The 19,985-nt window shown below is 40.1% G+C and overlaps 1 protein-coding gene across 2 annotated transcripts; it reads left to right on the top strand.

Moving 5' to 3' along the window:
- The first annotated feature begins 1,523 nt into the window (after positions 1-1,523).
- Positions 1,524-12,441, top strand: RBM24 (RNA binding motif protein 24). Of its 2 annotated transcripts, none has more exons than XM_066268322.1 (4): positions 1,524-2,303; positions 3,448-3,571; positions 4,904-4,958; positions 11,742-12,441. In XM_066268322.1, the coding sequence occupies exons 1-4, from the start codon at positions 2,136-2,138 to the stop codon at positions 12,088-12,090; spliced, it is 696 nt and encodes a 231-aa protein (XP_066124419.1). In that variant the 5' UTR covers positions 1,524-2,135; the 3' UTR covers positions 12,091-12,441. The 2 variants fall into 2 exon arrangements, with proteins under 2 accessions (XP_066124419.1, XP_066124418.1); XM_066268321.1 differs by having other exon boundaries at positions 1,527-2,303; positions 11,714-12,441.
- The last annotated feature ends 7,544 nt before the right edge of the window (positions 12,442-19,985 follow it).

The following is a 19,985-nucleotide window of genomic DNA, read 5'->3' as shown; positions in this document are numbered from 1 at the left end:
GTAAAATGGTTTATTTTTCTTCATTCTTCAAATAGATTTTAAAAATATTTTTCAAAATCTTTAGATTTCTTATTTCTCCATATCTCCCACTTGTAGTTCAAGCTTAGAGAAACTGATGACCTCAAAAGGCCAATCTCATGCCAAAGTCGACAAGATAAAAAGTAGAATTTAACATTTTGTACAAGAATATTGCATTCCCATTAGTTTTTGCAAATGCAATATATCTATCTCATCCTCATGGGCTGACTGCAAAGGTGCCCTAGAAAGAGAAACAGAAGTAAGTGTCTCTCTAGTAGGTTAGTACACTAAACCCCTATAAGGGAATAAATGGTGTGAGCCAGGGCAATTAATGTATGGACTTCAGTGGACACCAGTGGAAACGACTTAAAGGCAAATGCGTGCCATTAGTCGTGGGTGAAACATTCTGCTCTCATTAAATACCTCATCCAAACCTCAACTATGACAATGATTTTACAGCTTAATTGAATGCACTTACTCTTAATAAAAAGTTGCAAAAACCTGATTCAAAAAATAAATATATATAAGATGCACTAAAGAGTGTGTTTTCTACAAATGCTTTCAAGGTCCACTGATAGAAACCAGTGGTTATGTAACAAGTCAATTAAAAAGATTGCACCTTTTACAATTACATTCTGATAAAACAGTTGGGCTCAAGTCACTAAACATTCTCACAATTCAACAGAAGGAAATACATAAATACTTTGCTTAGAAGGGGAATAGAGAGTTTATAATGAGAAATCTGTACCAATATTCCCCAATAGTTAGGGAGGAAACACAAATTTGGTGGCCCTGGGGTCTGAAGTACTAATTTATGACCCTCTGAAAGAGAAGGCGGTGCTAGATAAACTTAGGTGTCTACACTTACTTAGCTTGGCTGGGCCTTGAGCAATTAAAGCTAATGGTTCTCCCCAGCACACCCAAGCCTAGTCCTTTTTGTCCCCTTCTGGCTCTGCTTCACTACTTGCCCCAGTACCGGCTCTTTGGGGTCAAGGAAGGTTGGGGCTCTCCTTCTTACTCTCCAGAGCACAGGTAACTCAACTCTGTATCTTTGCCCGAGCTCCGTGATCTTCTGCGCCAGGGACGGTAGTGGCCTCTCGGCGAACCACCCCAGGCCTCCGGGCCCCCAGCGCGGCTGGCCACGTCGCCTTCTCTGTCACCGTAGCCGAGCGCAAGGAGCTCGCGTTTTCGTCTTGAAAAGCGACGCAGCTCCCACCTAGGACGCAGTCTGCGCGCCCTGGGTTCAGGCTAGGGTAGCGCTAGGTTCCTAGGACTTTGACGGGTTCGAGTAGGCGACACTAAGAGCAAGGCCGTCTCCAGCTATCCTCAGCCCTACCCCAGCTTTGGCTCCAGAGCCCAAGCCGGGTTGCCCAGTGCTTCTCTGTGCCGAAAGAGAAGCAGCTGTTTCCAACAGCTGGGGGGGCGGCGGCGCCCGGCGCCCCAGGTGCGGCCGCGGCCAATCGCAGGCGTCTGGCCCGCCCCCTCCACAGCCAGGCGCCGACCCCCGGCCCTCGGGGGAAGGGAGCACAGAGGGGGACAGCCGTCCTCGCCACTTATCTTCCAGCTTCCGCGGCGGGAGGGACAGAAGGACAACCCAAGCCTAGCGGAGTCCCCCCGCCCCGGCCCCACCGCCGCGCCCACTCACCCATCTCCGCGTTCGGCCGTGCTCTCCGCCGACCCTACCCTCAACCCCATCCGAGACATCTAATTTCTAAGAAAGAAAAAGCTACCTCTGAACGCACCCGGTTCTTCGCTCGAGGACCACTCTCTCTTTCTATTTTTGGCCTCGCCGCCGGCTGAGTGGCAACCACTTACACATTCTATTGAACCGGATCCTAACCCAGACGATCCGGAGAATTTGTACGGTGACCGGCAGGGGGGGCGGGAGGAGAAAGGCAAGTCAAGTCTCTGGGGCTGCTGGCGACTTCGGCAGCCGTGCGCCCGGCGCCCTCGGCCGCCCCCGGCCGCCCGCCCCCGCCGCGCCGCCACCCTCGCCCCCAGAGTCGCCCTCGGCCCCAGGCGGCCGCGAAAGGGTGCGGGAGACGCGGAGCCGGAGGAGGAGGCGCAGCCGCAGCCGCAGCCGCAGCCGGAGCCCGAGCCGCGGGGCGGGCGCGAAGATGCACACGACTCAGAAAGACACGACGTACACCAAGATCTTCGTCGGGGGGCTGCCCTACCACACCACCGACGCCAGCCTGCGCAAGTACTTTGAAGTCTTCGGCGAGATTGAGGAGGCGGTGGTCATCACCGACCGGCAGACGGGCAAGTCCCGGGGCTACGGATTTGTAAGTTGCGCGGGTTGGGGGAGGCCGGTGGGGGGGGGGGGGGCTTGACCAAGATCCCCGCTGGGAAACCTAGGACAGAGAGGGGCGGGAGGGGCCGAGTGGCGTTTAGCCGGGGGGATCGTTGTCTGGGGCTCGGCGAGACCTTCCGAGGAACCCCTCGGGCGTGAGCTGAGCTGCCCCTTGGCTCCCAGCTGAAATGAAAGCTTGCGCGCGGCGAAGCTGGGGAGGGAGGGCCGGCTCCTGCCTCCAGGGGTTCCGAGGAGACCGAGCGTGTTGCGGTGTCGGGGAACCGGCGGAACAGGAGTAGAAGGAGAGAACTGTCACGACTGCTGGATTTGGGGGTGCGGAAGGTTGGGAGGAAGGGGCCGCAACCCCACGGTATTGCACTCCCGGGTTGGAGGCCGGTCGTTAAAGGCGCTGTTGCTTTGTAAAAATGCGTCTCTTCTGGCGTTCCGGCTGGGGGCCAAGAGGGGACACCAGGAGTTCTGGGGCTCTTCCCTTTATGTTAACCCGCTCTCCCCCGCCCCCCATTTCTTTTAACTGCAAAGATGGGTTCTTTAAAAGGATGATCCTATGGCTCTTTGCAGAACTGAAAGAGAGTACATTAAGCTACCTGGAGATTTAAGCGTGTAAATTCAGCTGCCCAAGAACGGGGAGCCCCAGAGTAGGACAATAGCTATTGTCGTTAGGGAGTGTTTGAGGGTGGTTGGGAGCACCGGCGGCTGTGAGCCTGGACTTTTTTTTTCTTTCTTTTTTTTTTTTTTTTTTTTAAGCAAACAGTGCCTCTGAGGCACTGTAGAGACCTGGGGGCCTTAGGGGGAAGAGGACATAGAGGAATTCTGAGGCAGAATTCAGGCTTTCACATTTTTGCTAGGCCTCACTAGCACCCAGACTTGAGTGTGTGTTTGTGTGTGGAGGGTGGGAGGGATGTTTCTTTCTTTCTATCTTTCTGCTTTCGTCTTTTTGTCTTCCTCTTTCTTTTGGAAGGGGGATCAAGGAGTAAGTTCCGGAACGGAAAAGAAAAAGTTTAAGAACTCCCCCCCCCCTTTAGTTTTATCATTAATGATTTTCCATTGTGATTCTGGTTTCCTTCAAGGGTTGATTGAGAGCTTTGTATGTATGTCTGTGTATGTATGTTGCTAAGGTCACCATGGCTGACCGGGCTGCTGCAGAAAGAGCCTGCAAGGATCCCAACCCCATCATCGATGGCAGGAAGGCCAACGTGAATCTGGCATACTTGGGAGCAAAACCACGGATCATGCAACCAGGTGAGGAACAAAGGTCTCTTCCTACCTCCCCACCCCACTAGAGACCCCTACTACTGCACAGAATGAATCCCTGATTTAGAAAACATTGGTACGAAGAGAATCTGGAGATGTGTTTAGTAGAGTTTAACTCTACCTTGGCTGGTCATTCTACCGAGACATTAAAGATAAATAAATGGAAGTTGTAAACACTCCTTTCGGGACTTGACATGTACAAAAATAGATCTTGGGGGTCTGGACAGTTTGTACACTTGAGCTTGACTCACCTGTTTTCTATATGACATAGTCACAGTACACTGTCTATTTTCAAGTTTTTAGCCACTTATAACTCAGATATTGATTCTATGGCCCAAATTTGTCAGCTCTGACTGGTTAGACTTCCTAATGTATTGTTGTCTCTCCTTTTACCACCAGTTGCCCTGGACTCAAAGCAGGCACTCAGACTTGAACACCGACCCAAGAAAGGCCTAGGGGTGCAGGTGGAGGTGTCTGAATGATACATGTTTAACATAAAATCACAGACTATTAGTAATTAAAGAAAATAGAGTGATCACATATACTCCAGGTTCCTCATGTCACAGATGAAGAAACTAATGCTTAGAGATAAGAAATGGTTTACTCCAAAGTCACACATAGCTATTAATCGGCCAGAGGGAACACAGTTTTGTCTATGTGAAAACATGACCTTTTGCATTATTTACCACATTGCCCTTTGCATTAGCGCAAATAATTGAAATTGACTACTGAACAAATGTAATCTTTTCCTGGGTAAGCAACTTTAATTAAAGCATGTACTCTTCACTCTTAAGTCTTAAGAAAACATGTATTTGTCTAATGCATTGTGTGTAGATACTATCTGGGAAAGAAGGAAAGGAGAGTTTGTTTTGGTAAATTTTTATCTGTAATCCATAAAATCTATAAAATTCCAAAGCATCGTTTGAAGCACTTCAGAGTGGTCCAAATTACAAAGATTTCTTCTACAAATCATGATTCAGAACCAGAAGAATATTTGTGACATGTAAACTCATTATGAAGTCCTATTGTTCTAGGTTTTATTCCATGAGAACTTTTCCCTGGACTGATTTTCTAAGGTCTTATTCTATGTCTGTCAACTAACCTTTGCAGATAATTTTTAGTTTCCTCTTGTAAACTATTAGAATTTTTACTTACATCAACAATAACGTTAATAATAATGATTTAAAAAAATTTTTTTTCTCTAACGTATCAAAAGAATTGTTATCTTTTCTAACCGAAAGCTGTGATAGCTCTTTATATGTAGGAGGTATAAATGTCTAATCAGGCACAAACAGAGAATGTGGTATGTTTTGTTGTTAGGTTTTGCCTTTGGTGTTCAACAACTTCATCCAGCCCTTATACAAAGACCTTTTGGGTAAGTCAATTAACCATACCCTCCTACCTTTCGATATGGCTGTCATTTGTTAACCTGTTTCCTATATACAGACAAGACTATCATATCACAGAATGTTCCTGGTTATACATATTTATATATGTTTGTGTATTTTTAATTGCTGATAATATAAATGTTTTTAGATGAGTCAAGTTATCTGACCAAGTATGCAGCCTCCAAACCAGACAAATTTTGAGCTTAAGATTAACAAAACAAAACAAAAATACCAGGTATGACTTGTGTACCAGACAATTGTGTCCCAACACCATTACTACTGTTCAACTTGACTCAATTTTATTTATCTCTTTCTAACCTGACAGGGCTCGTATACAGTTAAGCTAACTGATCAGAAGGATACGATGATAAGAGGTGGAATAGTTCTGTTTGGAATTAAACTGTAACCAGTAGACTCAGACACACAAGCTCAGATGGTGATTAACGATGCATGGATGTTGGTGTTGGTGTTTTATTTTTCACAATAGTCCATAGACCTCCGTGTGCTTTATTTTATTTATTACAGTAATGAAGTGGTGTTGATAGCTAAACTGTGTGCTTTTTACTTAATTGAAAAGAGCTGTAGTGAAAGTGTTTTCTTTTCCTCTGGGAAGGGGCTCTTTGTGTTTTGGTTTTGGTGGTGGTATTGAGGAGTGTTGACTTTTGACTTTGCCATGGGAAGCAAAGGGCCTCTTTTTTTTTTTTCCTTGCTTTTAAGCTGTAGCCTGTGACTTCTATTTAACCATACTTTGTAGTGAGTGCTAAATCGTGTGATTTCCCTCTGTAAGAATACAGATACACTGCTTGCATGTCCTAAGTTTCTGTTTTACGGGGGAGTTTTCTGGGAATGGAGTTTATTCTTTTGCAATATGTATCCACTTTCAGGCCTTCTAATATAAACGTTCAACAACTGTCATCAGATTTCGTTAACACTAGCTGAGTTTTTGAGTAGAGTAGCACTAACTTTCTCCTTTCAAACCTAACTCTGGTGACCAGCCTGCTCATATTTGTGTTATCTCTAGGTTTTGTGATCACCAGCTTTCCTCATTTGAGATCCCTTATTTACTCTCCATTCAGACATGATATGGGTGGGAGATCCTCTAACACCTAAATTTATTCTTAACACTTAGGGTCTGTTTGGGCTTTATTCTACAGGATCAACATTGCTGTAACTCTGATGCCAGAGATTCAAACTTCCTTTTCAAATGTTTTAACTGTTTAAGAACGGTTTTATCCTGAACAATAGTTTCTTCTGTAGCTTAACACCTAAACATCTACATGTAAATATAGCCTGGAAGATTGTATTTATCTATATAGATAGCTATCTACCTTATGTGTTCCTAAGAATAGACCCCCCAAAAAGTAATTGTATTTTGACTCAGAAGACTCAAGTTATATCTTCCATGATAACCTTCCTATAACCATCCCTTTAACATATTGATACTTCGCTCTTACTGACAACTCTTACTTTTTTCAAACCGTGGAAGAGTCTTCTGTCCAGTATCATTAAAAGAGCTATGTGAATCCATAGCTGTTTATCAATGCCCCATCCAAACCATCGTGAATACTGACAACAATTAGTGGGTTTATCTGTTAAACTACTTCTGAGGTCCCCTCCCCCTCATTGGTCTAGAGTAACCTATGTTGAAGGAGGGATTGGGGAGGAAAACATACATCTTGGGAAGTGATGGTGAACTTAGTCATGCTTTCACATAAATAATCTTGAAACAGTCATACAGCTTAATCAATCAACAGGTATTGCATGTGTTTGGTAGGAGTGATATAAAATAAGGACATTGCACTTTAGTTTGAGAACTAAAACAAACCAATCAGGAACTTAATTGCTAAATTACTTGGTATTGTTTTCAGTACCAAAATAATTCAGAATAGCAAGAAAATGTGTGAGTTGGAAGAGTTGAACTAGGCTCTGTGAGGATTTGAACTACACTCGAACCAATGGCTATGCTATATCCTAGACAGGTTAAAAGGAAGAATCGACCTGTTTCAAGAGCATAGGATGAGGTGAACGTAAGCAAAGGCGCAAAGGAGAAAAGACTTAATTATATAAAGAATGTTTATGGAGGGTCTTGAGAGCTAGACATAGACATCTGAACTGGTTGTCAATCCTTATAGATCTTTGATAAAGAAAGCAGCATGGGGATAATAAGAACAAGCAGAGTAAACTGTGTCATATGAAAATTTTACATCAAGCGTGTTTTGATAGTAACCTTTTGTTTTTCATCTCTTTTAATATTAGCTGTCTTTATAAAGGATGGTCATTATTACTATTTGCATAAATTATTTGAACTTGGGATTCTTATTAAAAATAGATAGCATTCCAGATGAACCAAGCAAACCTTCTCTTTCTTTTTTAAGGGGTTCTCAATATCATTCTGACTCCCAGAGTCTGTACTTAACAAATCACACCTGGTCATCCTAAATTGTATTTGAATGCTACATGTTATTTTAGTCTGGGAAGAAACTTGAGAATTTTTAATTTTATTTGACTTGTTTGAAATTTTAGTAGCTGAACTATTTTTTTAATGTGGTCCTTAAATGGTCCCCAAATTACTCTGGGCCTTTAAAGAGAAAACCTTGGCCTAAAGGAATTTCTGGTGTAACACAGTGGGTGGATGAATAGAAACTTGTGATTTGCAGAACAATATATTATAAATATTTTATGTTTGAAAAAATCACTTTCTTGTAACCTTAGGGAAGAGAGAATGCAGATCTGTGAACAGAAAGTTCTAGACTAGTTTAGATCATGTTGAAATACACTTAAACATTTACTCATATACCTTTAGGTGTTAAAATTTAGGTTGGTTGTGTTAACACTGTAATGGGTAATCATACCATCCACTAAAAGGGGCAGGAGGGACAATAACTAAGATTAACTGAACAGCTGTTACATACCTAGTACTGATAAAGGATTTAAATAAGTTATATAATTTAATTTGCACAATAATTATTTGATGAAGGCACTGTTAATATCCTTTTTATTGGGTGATAAAACTGTTTCATTGGATGAACAGAGGTGAATTAACTTACAACAGGGCTACTAAGTGTAAGTTTGGTTCTAGATTCATAATCGTGGCTTGCCTGAGCACAAAAGCCATGTTCTATTTTCTGTGTCAGGCATTAGCCAATAAGACACAACTCCATTCTGTCTTGTAATCTAGTAAGAAAACTGACAAGCACCTAGAAAGGCTGTTCCTGCATCTTCAGATGAGAGAGAGAGACATCAGGTTGGTGGGATCTAGAAAGGAAACAGAAGTTGACTTAGATTTTAAGAATGGAGAATGAGAGGGAACTCTTGAATTGAGTATTTAAGTATATTTGTCATTGTAAGCTCTTTGCATAATTTTATTTACTGCACGACAATTCAGGGTTGGAAATACTATGTTCATTTCACATATAGACCAAAAAGTTGAAGCAAATTCCTGAAGGCTCTACACAGAGTGAGTGCAGGATCTATAGTGGATCAGATTTGGATTTCAGCCAGTAGAGATGGAGTGAGGATTGGCATCACTGACAAAAAGAATGGCACAGGCATAGCTGAGGGCATGGGAGTGTGTGGTATAGACCAGAAATACTGAGGAGCCCTGCTGACCTGAGTTCAAGGAAAGTGGAAACTAATACTGGAAGAAGTAGTTTGGAGCCAGAAACATTAAAGATCTAGCATACCAAAGTTTAAGGAACTTGTATTAGTTTGGAATGACATTAGGGGCCATAGATTACTTGAGCAAGCAGATGAAATGAAGACTTTGTAGTTTTGTGATAGATTAGAAGAGGAAACCAGCTAGGATGTCAGAAGTCACAAAGAGATGGTAGAAGGACTTGAAGAGATAGGAATAGGAAGAAAAGGAAAACATAGTAAATTTTCTTTTGAAAATTGCCCAAAGTCTCTGCTGTGCTCTTGTGCTTTTGAAACTGCTAGATGTGTATATTCTATGACTAATTGAGGAAAGGACGTTGATAGGTATTTAGTAGGAGGGAGATTCTCAAATTGCTTCAATGGGTTCCTTAGACCAGTGATTTTCAACCTTTGCTTCTCACGCACTCATAAACTAATTACTAAAGAAAAGGGGGCCCTGACCTCTTCTTCTTTAGTAACTAATTTATTTGTGCCATGAGATGAAAATGGTTGTATTTAGTCAGGGGCACTGACCTTAGTAATTAGTGTGTGTTTGTGCCATGAAAAAAAAAAGTTGAAAATCACTGCCTTAGACTATTAAAAGAACTCTTAACACAGGAATTGCTTCAGAAGTGCCACCTTACATTTTAATCCAGTTCTACCCTCCTTCTTGAAGTGAGATACTTGAGGCTCTGTTGTCTTCTGGGTTCTCCTTTCTCTAAGCCTTAAAGACCTTCAGGGTTTCATTTATCTTCCAGACATCTTCTTAACCCTTATCAGACTTTCTGTAGGATTCTGACATTCCAAGGAACTTTATGCATTAAGTTGACATTATCAAATAAAAACTATTAATGTAAAATACATGTAGAGACAACAGTCCTGTAAGCAATCCTGCCTATCTTTTAATGCATTCTTCATGCATGCGCGCGCACACACACAATTTTATCCTGCCTTGTTGTAGAGGCTAGTTATTTTCAGTTAACACCTTTATTTGAAGATACAAACCTAGCAACTATCATGTCTTTGAAACTTTGGGAGTGCAGGGGTTAATGTTTCCATATCAGTGCGCTTCCTACTGGCTGGCCTTTGCAGCTGATAGATGTTTTACTTTGGCCTTATAAAGACATTTTACCCGCTGGAAGCCCTTGTCGCATGACAGGATCAAAAATAGCCCGGCAGCAGCCCCTGCTGTCCATCACCACATGTAAACTGGCATGAATGTAGGCTCTCTTAGCCATGTCTGCACATTGTGGACACGGTGGCCTCCAGGGACAGTGTTTCATAAAGCCACACCTGTCGCTGTGAGTGAACCAGTCACCTGACCTGCAGAGAACTTTTGTGTGTATATGACCATGCGTCTGGTTTCTGACGAGCAATTAAGAACATCACTGAGTGTCCTAAGAAACCCTTGATGACGTGGTTTCTCCTGGCGCTGGAAAAGATCCACAAGTGTAGTAAAATTGAGTGTATTTTTATCATTGGGGTCAAAGTTCATTACCATCTGTGATAAATTCATCTTTTCCATAGATGTTTGTTAATGAGTGTTTTCAGTAAAACTCTGAAAAGGCAAAGTAAAATCTGTGTTTTTGAATATTTAAATGTGAATTTTCTGGTTTTGAGTTTTTCAAAAATTTAAATATTATTTGTACCCCTCACAAGTTGATTTTGCCAACATCCAGATGACATTATAATGTAATATTTTTAGAAATATTATAAGGGGTTTTGTTGGAGATTATTTTAAAGAAAGATGAAATAAACCAGATGTTCATGGTAGTATTTTAAGTGGACAGTAATGATTCCCAGGAGTGAGAACTGAGATGCATGGGTTGTTAAAAATACCTCTTGTGATTTAATTTTTAACAAAATTAATATTTAAGTAAAGTCATTGGAATGTGTTTTGTATGTGATCTCTGAATGTATACTTTTAAAAGGTACTTGATTATGTTTTGCTTTCTTGAACTTTTGCAGGATAATATATAACAAGAGAATTGATGCATATAAAATATCTATAGGCAGATTTAAAGCAGATGTGCTAATAAATCTATTTCTGTTGATTTGGAGGATAAAACAAGACTTAGTAGATGCACAAAAAAATTGTTTTTTTACTCTATTATGTAAACCTTTTCAGTTTTATTAATTTTAGAAATATTTAGTTGTATTTCCCTGTCCTTACCTTTTCCCTCAACCTCATTTCCCCCAAACCCTTCTGTCTGTCTTGCATAGAGATAAACAAGCTGGCTGACCTTCAGTTGCCTGATAGTCAAACAGGTTTGATTGACCCTTGTGTCCTTATGAATTTTATGGAGAGAAAGAAAGAAAGAAAGACAAAAAGCGTGCTGCACCTCTCCTTGGGAGTCACTGCCACGAATGTTAATAGCATTTCTATAGCTTCCCACAACAGCCTCCTGTAGAGTGAGCTGCACTACAGTTCGTCTGAGAAGTGTGATTGTGCTGTGTCTACCACACTTGTGAACTTTAAACTCCTTTTTTTATTTTGTCGCCTGCTTCTTTCTATTATTATTATTTTTAATAAGGGTGACTGAGGTTGCAGAGAGATTAATGTGTGCTGAGTCTGCATAGCAATTTTAAGTAGGGTTGCCATGATAATAAACATGGATTTTGTTGAAATCTTAGTTTTGACAAACCAGCCATCACCCCCTGGGAACTGAATGATCATGGATTACCATTTGAGTTCTGCATTCACAGCTAAGGATTGTTCTATTTGCTAAACAGTTTTGTTTTATGAACTCATCACAAGTTTCTAAAGTCTTAATCAATTAAGCATTTAACAAAACACCTCTTATGTGCATAGCCCTGATGAACTTTATTTTCCAAACTTTTGCTAATTGACATTTATTGGTTCTAAATGATCATTAATAAAAATTCTAGCAAGGAGGGTATCATCATATTTTTTGCTGTTCAATATTTTGGGAGGCACTCCCTGACTCTGGCTACTGCCAGAGTACTTTCACGGACCACTGGAAAGCAGATATTGTGGCAACCCTATGCTCATAATAACCACTAAATTTGAGTTTGTCATATCTCTGAGCAAGCACTGCTACAGATAGGAGGCAACTACTGCCTGACTTTGTTTTCCGTTTCTCAACAGGATACCTGCCCACTATGTTTATCCGCAGGCTTTTGTGCAGCCTGGAGTGGTCATTCCACACGTGCAGCCTACTGCAGCTGCTGCCTCCACCACACCTTACATCGATTACACTGGAGCTGCGTACGCACAGTACTCGGCCGCAGCTGCTGCCGCCGCCGCCGCCGCCGCCTACGAGCAGTACCCTTATGCGGCCTCGCCAGCTGCTGCTGGATACGTCACCGCCGGGGGCTACGGCTACGCCGTGCAGCAGCCAATCGCGGCGGCGGCACCTGGGACAGCTGCTGCCGCCGCCGCCGCAGCTGCCGCCGCCGCCGCATTTGGCCAGTATCAGCCTCAGCAGCTGCAAACAGACCGAATGCAGTAGACCAGCCATCTGATCAAAGTTGAATCGTTTTCTCTTTTCCTCCCCATTTTCCCATTTTTAGTAGCAGATAAGAGAGTTAATATTGACTTAACAGCTTTAAAAAAAAAAAAAGTGATGCTGTTACGAAGCAGAATTATTATTTTTATACTCCAGTAGTGTTCTAGGTGAGAAAGAGTGAGAGAGAGGGAAGTGGGCGCAGTTTTGGAAACCAATCCCAAAGAGCCTGAAGAAATGAAAGACCGCTAGGAAATGATGGCAGGAGTAACAATGGAATTTCACTTTTATAACGGGATTTTTATTTTTGCTCTTTTTATAGTATCAGGGAAGCAAACTGCCTTTTACAAGTTAGAAATTGCTATTTGAACCTAGGTGAACCAGGGAATACAGAGTGAGCAATATGTAGCTTGAATTACATTTAAAAGCAGATTTAAAAAAAAAGTGGTGAAAGCACTGATTGTCATGTGTAAGTCACTATGGCCTACAGAACTTTAACAAGTAAGAAGGTAATGTTCTTACTTTCAAAAATGGGCATCGAACAATCAATCTAGGAGCGTGGCAGTGGGTGAAATGGTAGACAGGCACCAAATCTATTTTCTCATCTATCCTGTGGATGAGTGGGACTGTGGAACAAGTGATGTGGAATTAATGGGTGCAACAGATGTACAGACAATCAATAATACACACAGTTCTAGAAAGAACACATCACTTGTGCTTGTTTGATGAGCTTGTCACATTCTAATCCCTCTCCCCATCCTGTTTCAATTTTGGGAAACTTGTATCTGCTGGTGTCAGCAATTCTGATTCTGAAATAGGATCAGGCTTTTACTACAACAGCCTTCTCTTTCTATTTATTGTGTCCACTCGTGGCTTATGGTTAAAGGCAGGCAAAGTTTGCAGACTCTAAACCCTTAAGAACTGTCTTTACATTTTTTCCCTCTTTTGAATAATTTTACACTTTTTAGTATCTATTTCAGAGTCCTATTTAAAACTATTTATTAGTGAGTACAGTACATGAGACGACAAAGTTACTGAAATTACAGTTCTTCAGAGATAATGATAATGTGGTTTATACCCGTGCCTTAATAGTAATGCTATTTAAGATATTTATTTTTAAGTTTTACTATGCTGCACTCTAAAGAAAGGAACTTTAGATGTGACACTGTAAAATTATGTATTCATCTCATGGCATAAATTATTTAGTAGGTCTAGAGGTAGCATATTAAATATTAACCTATTCAGCTAAAGATGTTGACTTGGATTTATTTAAATTCATATGTGCACTGTATATGAGAGTACTCTTACATTAACACATTTTAGTTTATTTTAGTTTTTAGGTTTTTAAAAACAGGATATATTGCTAGTTTCATGCTTCCTTCTCTGATTTTTGCTCATGTAGATCTCATCTCTTGGTACTTCATTAGTTTAACACTATTCTTAGGTAGTTTATGTAGTTTTTAAATGCTGCTTTACATTTTCCTTCTGAAACTGCAATACTTGCGATTTTTATTCTTAAAATAAATTGAATACTATTTTACACTGTATTGGATTTTTATACTTGAACAATTTCATACAAGGGAAGACAGGTTAGCATTTTTATGGACTTTCTCCATTATCACTGGATTTACTTAAGTATTCCCATACTAGACAGTGTTATATAATGTAGACATGACTCTCCTCTGCAGATTATTTATTCATTATGTATATTGCTTTATAACATTTCAGATCTTCTAATCTATTCACTTGTATTAAATATAATTTTTAAAAACTCCTGTTGCATAGATTGTTTCTAATTTTGTCATAAAGGTGGAGTGATTTCTCATTTTACTTAGAATTAATGGCCATGATTTAAATGGAACAATTTCAGCAAACAGAAAACATTTCAGGCACCCTGTTTTTATACCTTCTAAGTAAATTTCATTAACTTAGTATATACCTTATATGTAGAAAATGATATAGGCCCTTCTCCAACAGAGAACCCTGAAAGACTATCCACGTTACTGCCAATTGCTTAACTAAAGATCACTAAAAGGAGTGGGCTGTAGAGGGAGCCAGTCCATCTGAAGCTGGAGCAGCACAGCCGGCGGGGTCAGGGAAACAGGCTTGGCACTAAACTAGACCACTTTCTAGCAATGTGAATGGAACAAATTACTTTTCGTAATCTACTTTTTGGGTGAAGTTTTTATTGATTTTTCATCTATAATGTTGGGACAGCCTTCCCTGTCTTACATGGTTATTTGAATATTAAATAGGAAATATTAAGTACTTGGCTTAGAGCCATATATATAGTAAGTCCTTGATAAATAATCAGTGGTATCAGTTGTTGTAATGCCCAATAATGAAAGCTAACAAAAAAGAAAATCACCTCATAAGTTGTTACCGTTTAAAAATTTTTTTCCACAGTGACTTGGCAATATCGAATAAGGTGAGTATTAGAACATTAAATGGATGACTGTCATATTGATTGTTTTAAAGTGTGTATGATGTGTTAATTATAGAATAGGTTGCTTGTTGGTCTTAATATTTCCTAAATCCATGAAATAATATATTTAATTAACTCCATTAGTTTTCAAAATTTATAAGCAGCAGAAAGTTTTGATAAATTCTATCACATTTTCTGTTTTGCATTAACCGTTATGGTCACCACAACCCCAAGCTTTATTTGCCTTTAACTTTCCAAAGAAAAACAGATAACCAGCTTATCACTAGAAAGAGATATTATTATTACCCCTGAGGTATTACCTTGGATTGGTAAAATAATTTATAAGCTATGTAATTCATTCATGCATCAGTGATTATTTTATTTCAAAGGATATGTTCTGCATTTAACTTTTCAGATTTATGCAAGGTCACTTTTGTTTTCAATAAACCATACATTGGTTGCTGAACTTTAAAATAAAACATTATTGGATTTATCAATTAAAAATAAGTCAGACAGTTCTGGGAAAATCTTGTCAAAAATAGCCATACTCGGGAAAACCAAAGGGATGTACCTTTCTTTGAGTATTTTCTGATCTATATAACACCAATAGTAGCAGTTGTAGAGGGGGAAAGTTTTTACTTGGTAATGCTCAAGCATTTATTTCTAAGAAGAAATAAATGAAAGTTCTTAATATCTAAAAAAGATGGGATCATAGCCATGACATAATATTCACATTGGTCAGGCAGGCTAGTTGTATCTGTAGAGTTAGAAAAGCAAAGGGTATGAGATCCAAAGAGCTGACTGGGTCCTTTACTTAAATTAACAGCACGGTGATCTTGAACCATTCCACCCTGGTAAAGTGTGAGTTGATAGTACCCAACATAGTTACTCTATTTACCTCTTAGACTGTGCTAGTTAACTGAATTAATTTTATGAGCACATTTTAGAAATTCTAAAACATTAGGCCAGTGGAAATTATAAGGAATATGTACAATATTACTTTGAAAATTGGTATCAATTATATTAAGTGACTTTTCCAAAAGAGGACAAAATTGTATTTTGTGATGTTTTCTTTATCCAGACACAACGAAGTAATAACTAAACTTGCTATACAACAAAGACAGCACAAAAAATAACATTGAAAGATGAGGGAAGAAAGAAGAGATTGAGAAGACTGTGGAATACATTTCTCTCACAGGGAGACTAGATTTAGTTCCTTCCTCACCCCTGTCAAATATTGTTCTTAATTCCTGCTGAGGCTTGAAAGCTCATTAAGATGGCAGCCTGAGGTTTTGAGGGGCAGAAGTGAAAAAGAACCAAAAAATAAATGCATTTACATGCTTACTTTTGTCCTCTCTTCTTCTAGACTAGAGTTCCAGGCTGTTTCCATGGAAATTCTAACTTGCTTTGCTTAAGCACTTGATACAAAAGAGGTTTCATTTTGGGTGTTTGTTCTGAGTTGAATTTTAGAGTTCAATAATGATAGCTAAGTCACTTAAATTCCAGGCTCCGAAATCCCAGTTGTGAATCAAAATGAGAAAGAAATCAGACAATACGTGTGTGAGCACTTTAGAAATTTTAGATAAGAAAAATGATAGACATTGACAGCTTTGATGTCATGAGTTAGTTCTGTCTTAGAGCACAGTCCTTGTTCATTCTTTATCAACTTCAAAGAGAAAGTCTATGAAATCCCTTTTTCTCCAGAGAATTGTCTCCTGGAAGATGAATGTCATGGCTTTTTTAAAATCCAAGCTGCTACCACTAAGCTGTTCACATATTTTAAGTGAGTTGGAGAGTGTGCATTGTTTTCCATTTTGCCACCATTGGAAGTAATTCTGATTACATTTTAGCAAGGATTGAAAGTCAATCTTTATTTCCTTTCATTTAATAGTTCAGATAATATGTTTATAAAAGGGCAAACACCTGAAATGGACTTAGAAGATGAGTTTTAAATACAAAAACAGTTTTGCCAAGTAGAAAGTTGTGTTTTAACTCTATTTTTAAACTACATCCATCTGACAGGCTCAACCATTTATGAACTTGTTTACTTTCTAAATACTCTGCCCCTGGCTCAGCCCCTGAACTGCAGGCATCTCCTCTGAGACAAGAGACATAGCAGGTGCCTTTGCAGAGTCTCAGGACAGTCGTTTCCATGCTGCATTGACTTGGCATGTTTTGAAATTTGAGAAAAGAGGGATGTGAACGAATAGAGAAGAGAATAATAAAGAAAAGAGCACTAAGGTTAATATCTCCTAAAGTGAAAGAGGATGAAATGACAGAGTCACATGAGGCAAGGGCTTGCCAGGAAGAGGGCCACAGAGGGAAGCCTGGCACAGGTGGCTTGCTGGGTGGCAGGAGACTTCCTCTGGGGATGGGATGTGAAGTAGTCATTTACAGGACAGTAATTACACATGTTTTTTTTCTGTTATCTAGTTAAATAAAAGACATTTAGGACAACAGCTGAGATTTTGAACTTGCAAGCTTTAGATACCTTAAAAAGTAGAATATATCCTTTATACCTGAAAATGTTTAAAAACAGATCATTCTGGCCTGACCTGTGGTGGCGCAGTGGATAAAGTGTGGACCTGGAAATGCTGAGGTCGCCGGTTCAAAACCCTGGGCTTGCCTAGTCAAGGCACATATGGGAGTTGATGCTTCCTGCTCCTCCCCCCCCTTGTCTTTCTCCTCTCTCTCTCTTCCCTTCTTTCTCTCCTTTCTAAAATGAATAAATAAAAAAAATTATTAAAATAAATAAATAAATAAAATAAAAACATCATTCTGGTGCTTCTCGTAGGATTAAACAGAGCTTCCTCATGGACCTTGGACCTCCAGGGACAGAGAACATTGGCATTCTTTTATTGTATCTATTGTCACATCCCATTTTAAGCAGACAGAAGGGAAAGATGACAGAGAAATGTATTTACGTCACTATCCAGTATATTTTCTTTCATTGTACTAAAATGTCATTTGTGTCTGAAAGAACAAAAGATCTGTGCTGCTTCTTTCTTGACTTGGTTGACTCCTGTTGACAGACCTTTGGAAAAATAATGGGAAGTTGTGAAAAGGTACAAAGGAAGGGGTCTACACCACTAACCACATACTAGGTACCAAGTACTTGTATTTAATCCTCATAACAACATAAGGTAGGTAATAATGTCCCCGTTTTTAAGACATATAAAAGATTGCGAAGGCAATAAGCAGCCTGCCTAAAGTCACAGTGTCAGCTTGGGGCAGAACCAGGATTTCAAGGTGGAGAGGCCTGAAACCTAATCCTGCATGTACACCGCCTCGCCATGTGGCTCCTCAACTTTCCCCTTTCTAGTGAACCCTGTGAGCCTTCCCTGGGTTCCTTTTTTTTTTTTTTTTTTTTTTTGATTTTTCTGAAGCTGGAAACGGGGAGAGACAGTCAGACAGACTCCCGCATGCGCCTGACCAGGATCCACCCGGCACGCCCACCAGGGGGCGATGCTCTGCCCCTCCGGGGCATCGCTCTGTTGCGACCAGAGCCACTCTAGCGCCTGGGGCAGAGGCCAAGGAGCCATCCCCAGCACCCGGGCCATCTTTGCTCCAATGGAGCCTCAGCTGTGGGAGGGGAAGAGAGAGACAGAGAGGAAGGAGAGGGGGAGGGGTGGAGAAGCAGATGGGCGCTTCCCCTGTGTGCCCTGGCTGGTAATTGAACCCGGGACTTCTGCACACCAGGCCAACGTTCTACCACTGAGCCAACAGGCCAGGGCCTCCCTGGGTTCCTTAGACAAAGCCAATGGTTCCCTATCCCTAATTGCTTGTTACATATGAGCAAGTGACCAGTGAATTAGTGGAGAGAAAATTCTTGCACATAGATATTAATTATGGTGAAGAATAGGGATAGAAGATTCTAGAGAAGTTAAAGAAGCCTCCAATGGAGCCCTGAACAAATTTCATTCATTCCCAGTTACAGGCGAATCACTCTTTTGACCTTCAACCTGACACTTAATTGTACTTTTGGTACCTGCTTATCACTGGAGTACAATGTTAAAATTTTTTTCTAATGCCAATAATATTTTTCTACTTCCTTAATGATATTTTCAAAACTCTCTGTATATATGTTCTGTCATTGACTGTGTTTGACAATGTGCTTGGAATAAACCAATGCCTGATGGAAAAGTGGTAACATTAGTAGAGTGTAATGGGGCAAATGTTGACATTAAAGCGATTGAACATTGAGTGTCCAGAGGAGAATTTGAGTATAAAACTTCACCTCACACATCCTTTGTTTGGTGTTCCCTTGCAGCCCTTGATTTCACTGTTAAAGAATCATTCATGTCATAGATCTATTGAATATATTAGAAAAGGAATGTTGGTGATAACATTAAATTCAACACTTTTTTCTTTATTACCATTATTCACTTCTTTAAAGTACCTAGATTTTTGGCTACCATTTACTGGGCATTCATTTATGCCAGACACCACATACGTTATCTTAAATCCTCACAACCTTACAGTAAGTTTGACGTTATCTTCATTTGACAGAGGGGTTGGTGACTTTGCCTAAAGTCACAACAGAAGATGATAGAACTGTGACTTGAAGCCCAGGTCTGACTGATGCCAAAGACTAATTGCCACTGAGTTATTTTAGCAATATCTTTCTGTATCACTAGGAATTGTCTCAGAAATTTTAAGGGAAGTTTAATAAACGTGCCTTTGGTTCTGTAGACCCTGGGGTCAAAAACAAATCTGAGGATCTCAAGGCAAGTTATATGCATCATTAAAACCCTTAATGAAAATCTCATAGCATAAATGTCTCCATGCTCATCTTCTTAATTTAATTTCTTTGGTCAACATTTGTTTAGTCATAGTACTAAGGATTATAATGATTATTTAATCTTTTTTACCTCTGGCCACTTGTATCTTTACAGGAAAAATATTATACTAATCCTGCAATTTGCTATAATAAACCAGTATAAAATTTAATTAAAGTGTATCTCAGTTTATGTCAAAGGATGTCAAATAATAATAAGGTTTTAATGAACATTGTCAATTTTAACAATAATAACATTGAATTTAAATGCAGAATATAGTTATTAAGGTATATGGTTCAAGTTATCTGCCATTAATAACTTGACTGTCTCAATGAAAACTGAGAGGAGATTAAGGAGAAAAGGAGAACTTGAAGAAGTAATGCCAGAAACAGGAGCCACAGTGGTTCGAGAATGAGTAAGAGGTATGCAGTGTCCCCACTCGGAGTTAAGAGGAGTGACACTGACGGGTATAAGCAGTCACTATGCTTGTCACTTAAGCACACATGTTGAATGTCTTTATATCCTGGGCATACTGGGCATACTGAGAATCTTGATAATGCACGCTTCTCTAACAGCTGCATTTCTTATCATCTTTGACATATTTCTTCAGTGTACACAAAGCCTCTTATCTCTCAAACAGGCTCTGCCTGGATCGCTGTCCCTTTCAGCTGCTTAGAGGCCACATTCCTTAAATCTCTCAGCTGTCTTTCT

The sequence above is a fragment of the Saccopteryx bilineata genome, chromosome 3, assembly GCF_036850765.1.
Source record: "Saccopteryx bilineata isolate mSacBil1 chromosome 3, mSacBil1_pri_phased_curated, whole genome shotgun sequence".
Lineage (NCBI taxonomy): Eukaryota > Metazoa > Chordata > Mammalia > Chiroptera > Emballonuridae > Saccopteryx > Saccopteryx bilineata.
The sequence above is the reverse complement of the archived record's forward strand: the minus strand, read 5'-3'. Positions and strand labels throughout refer to the sequence as shown.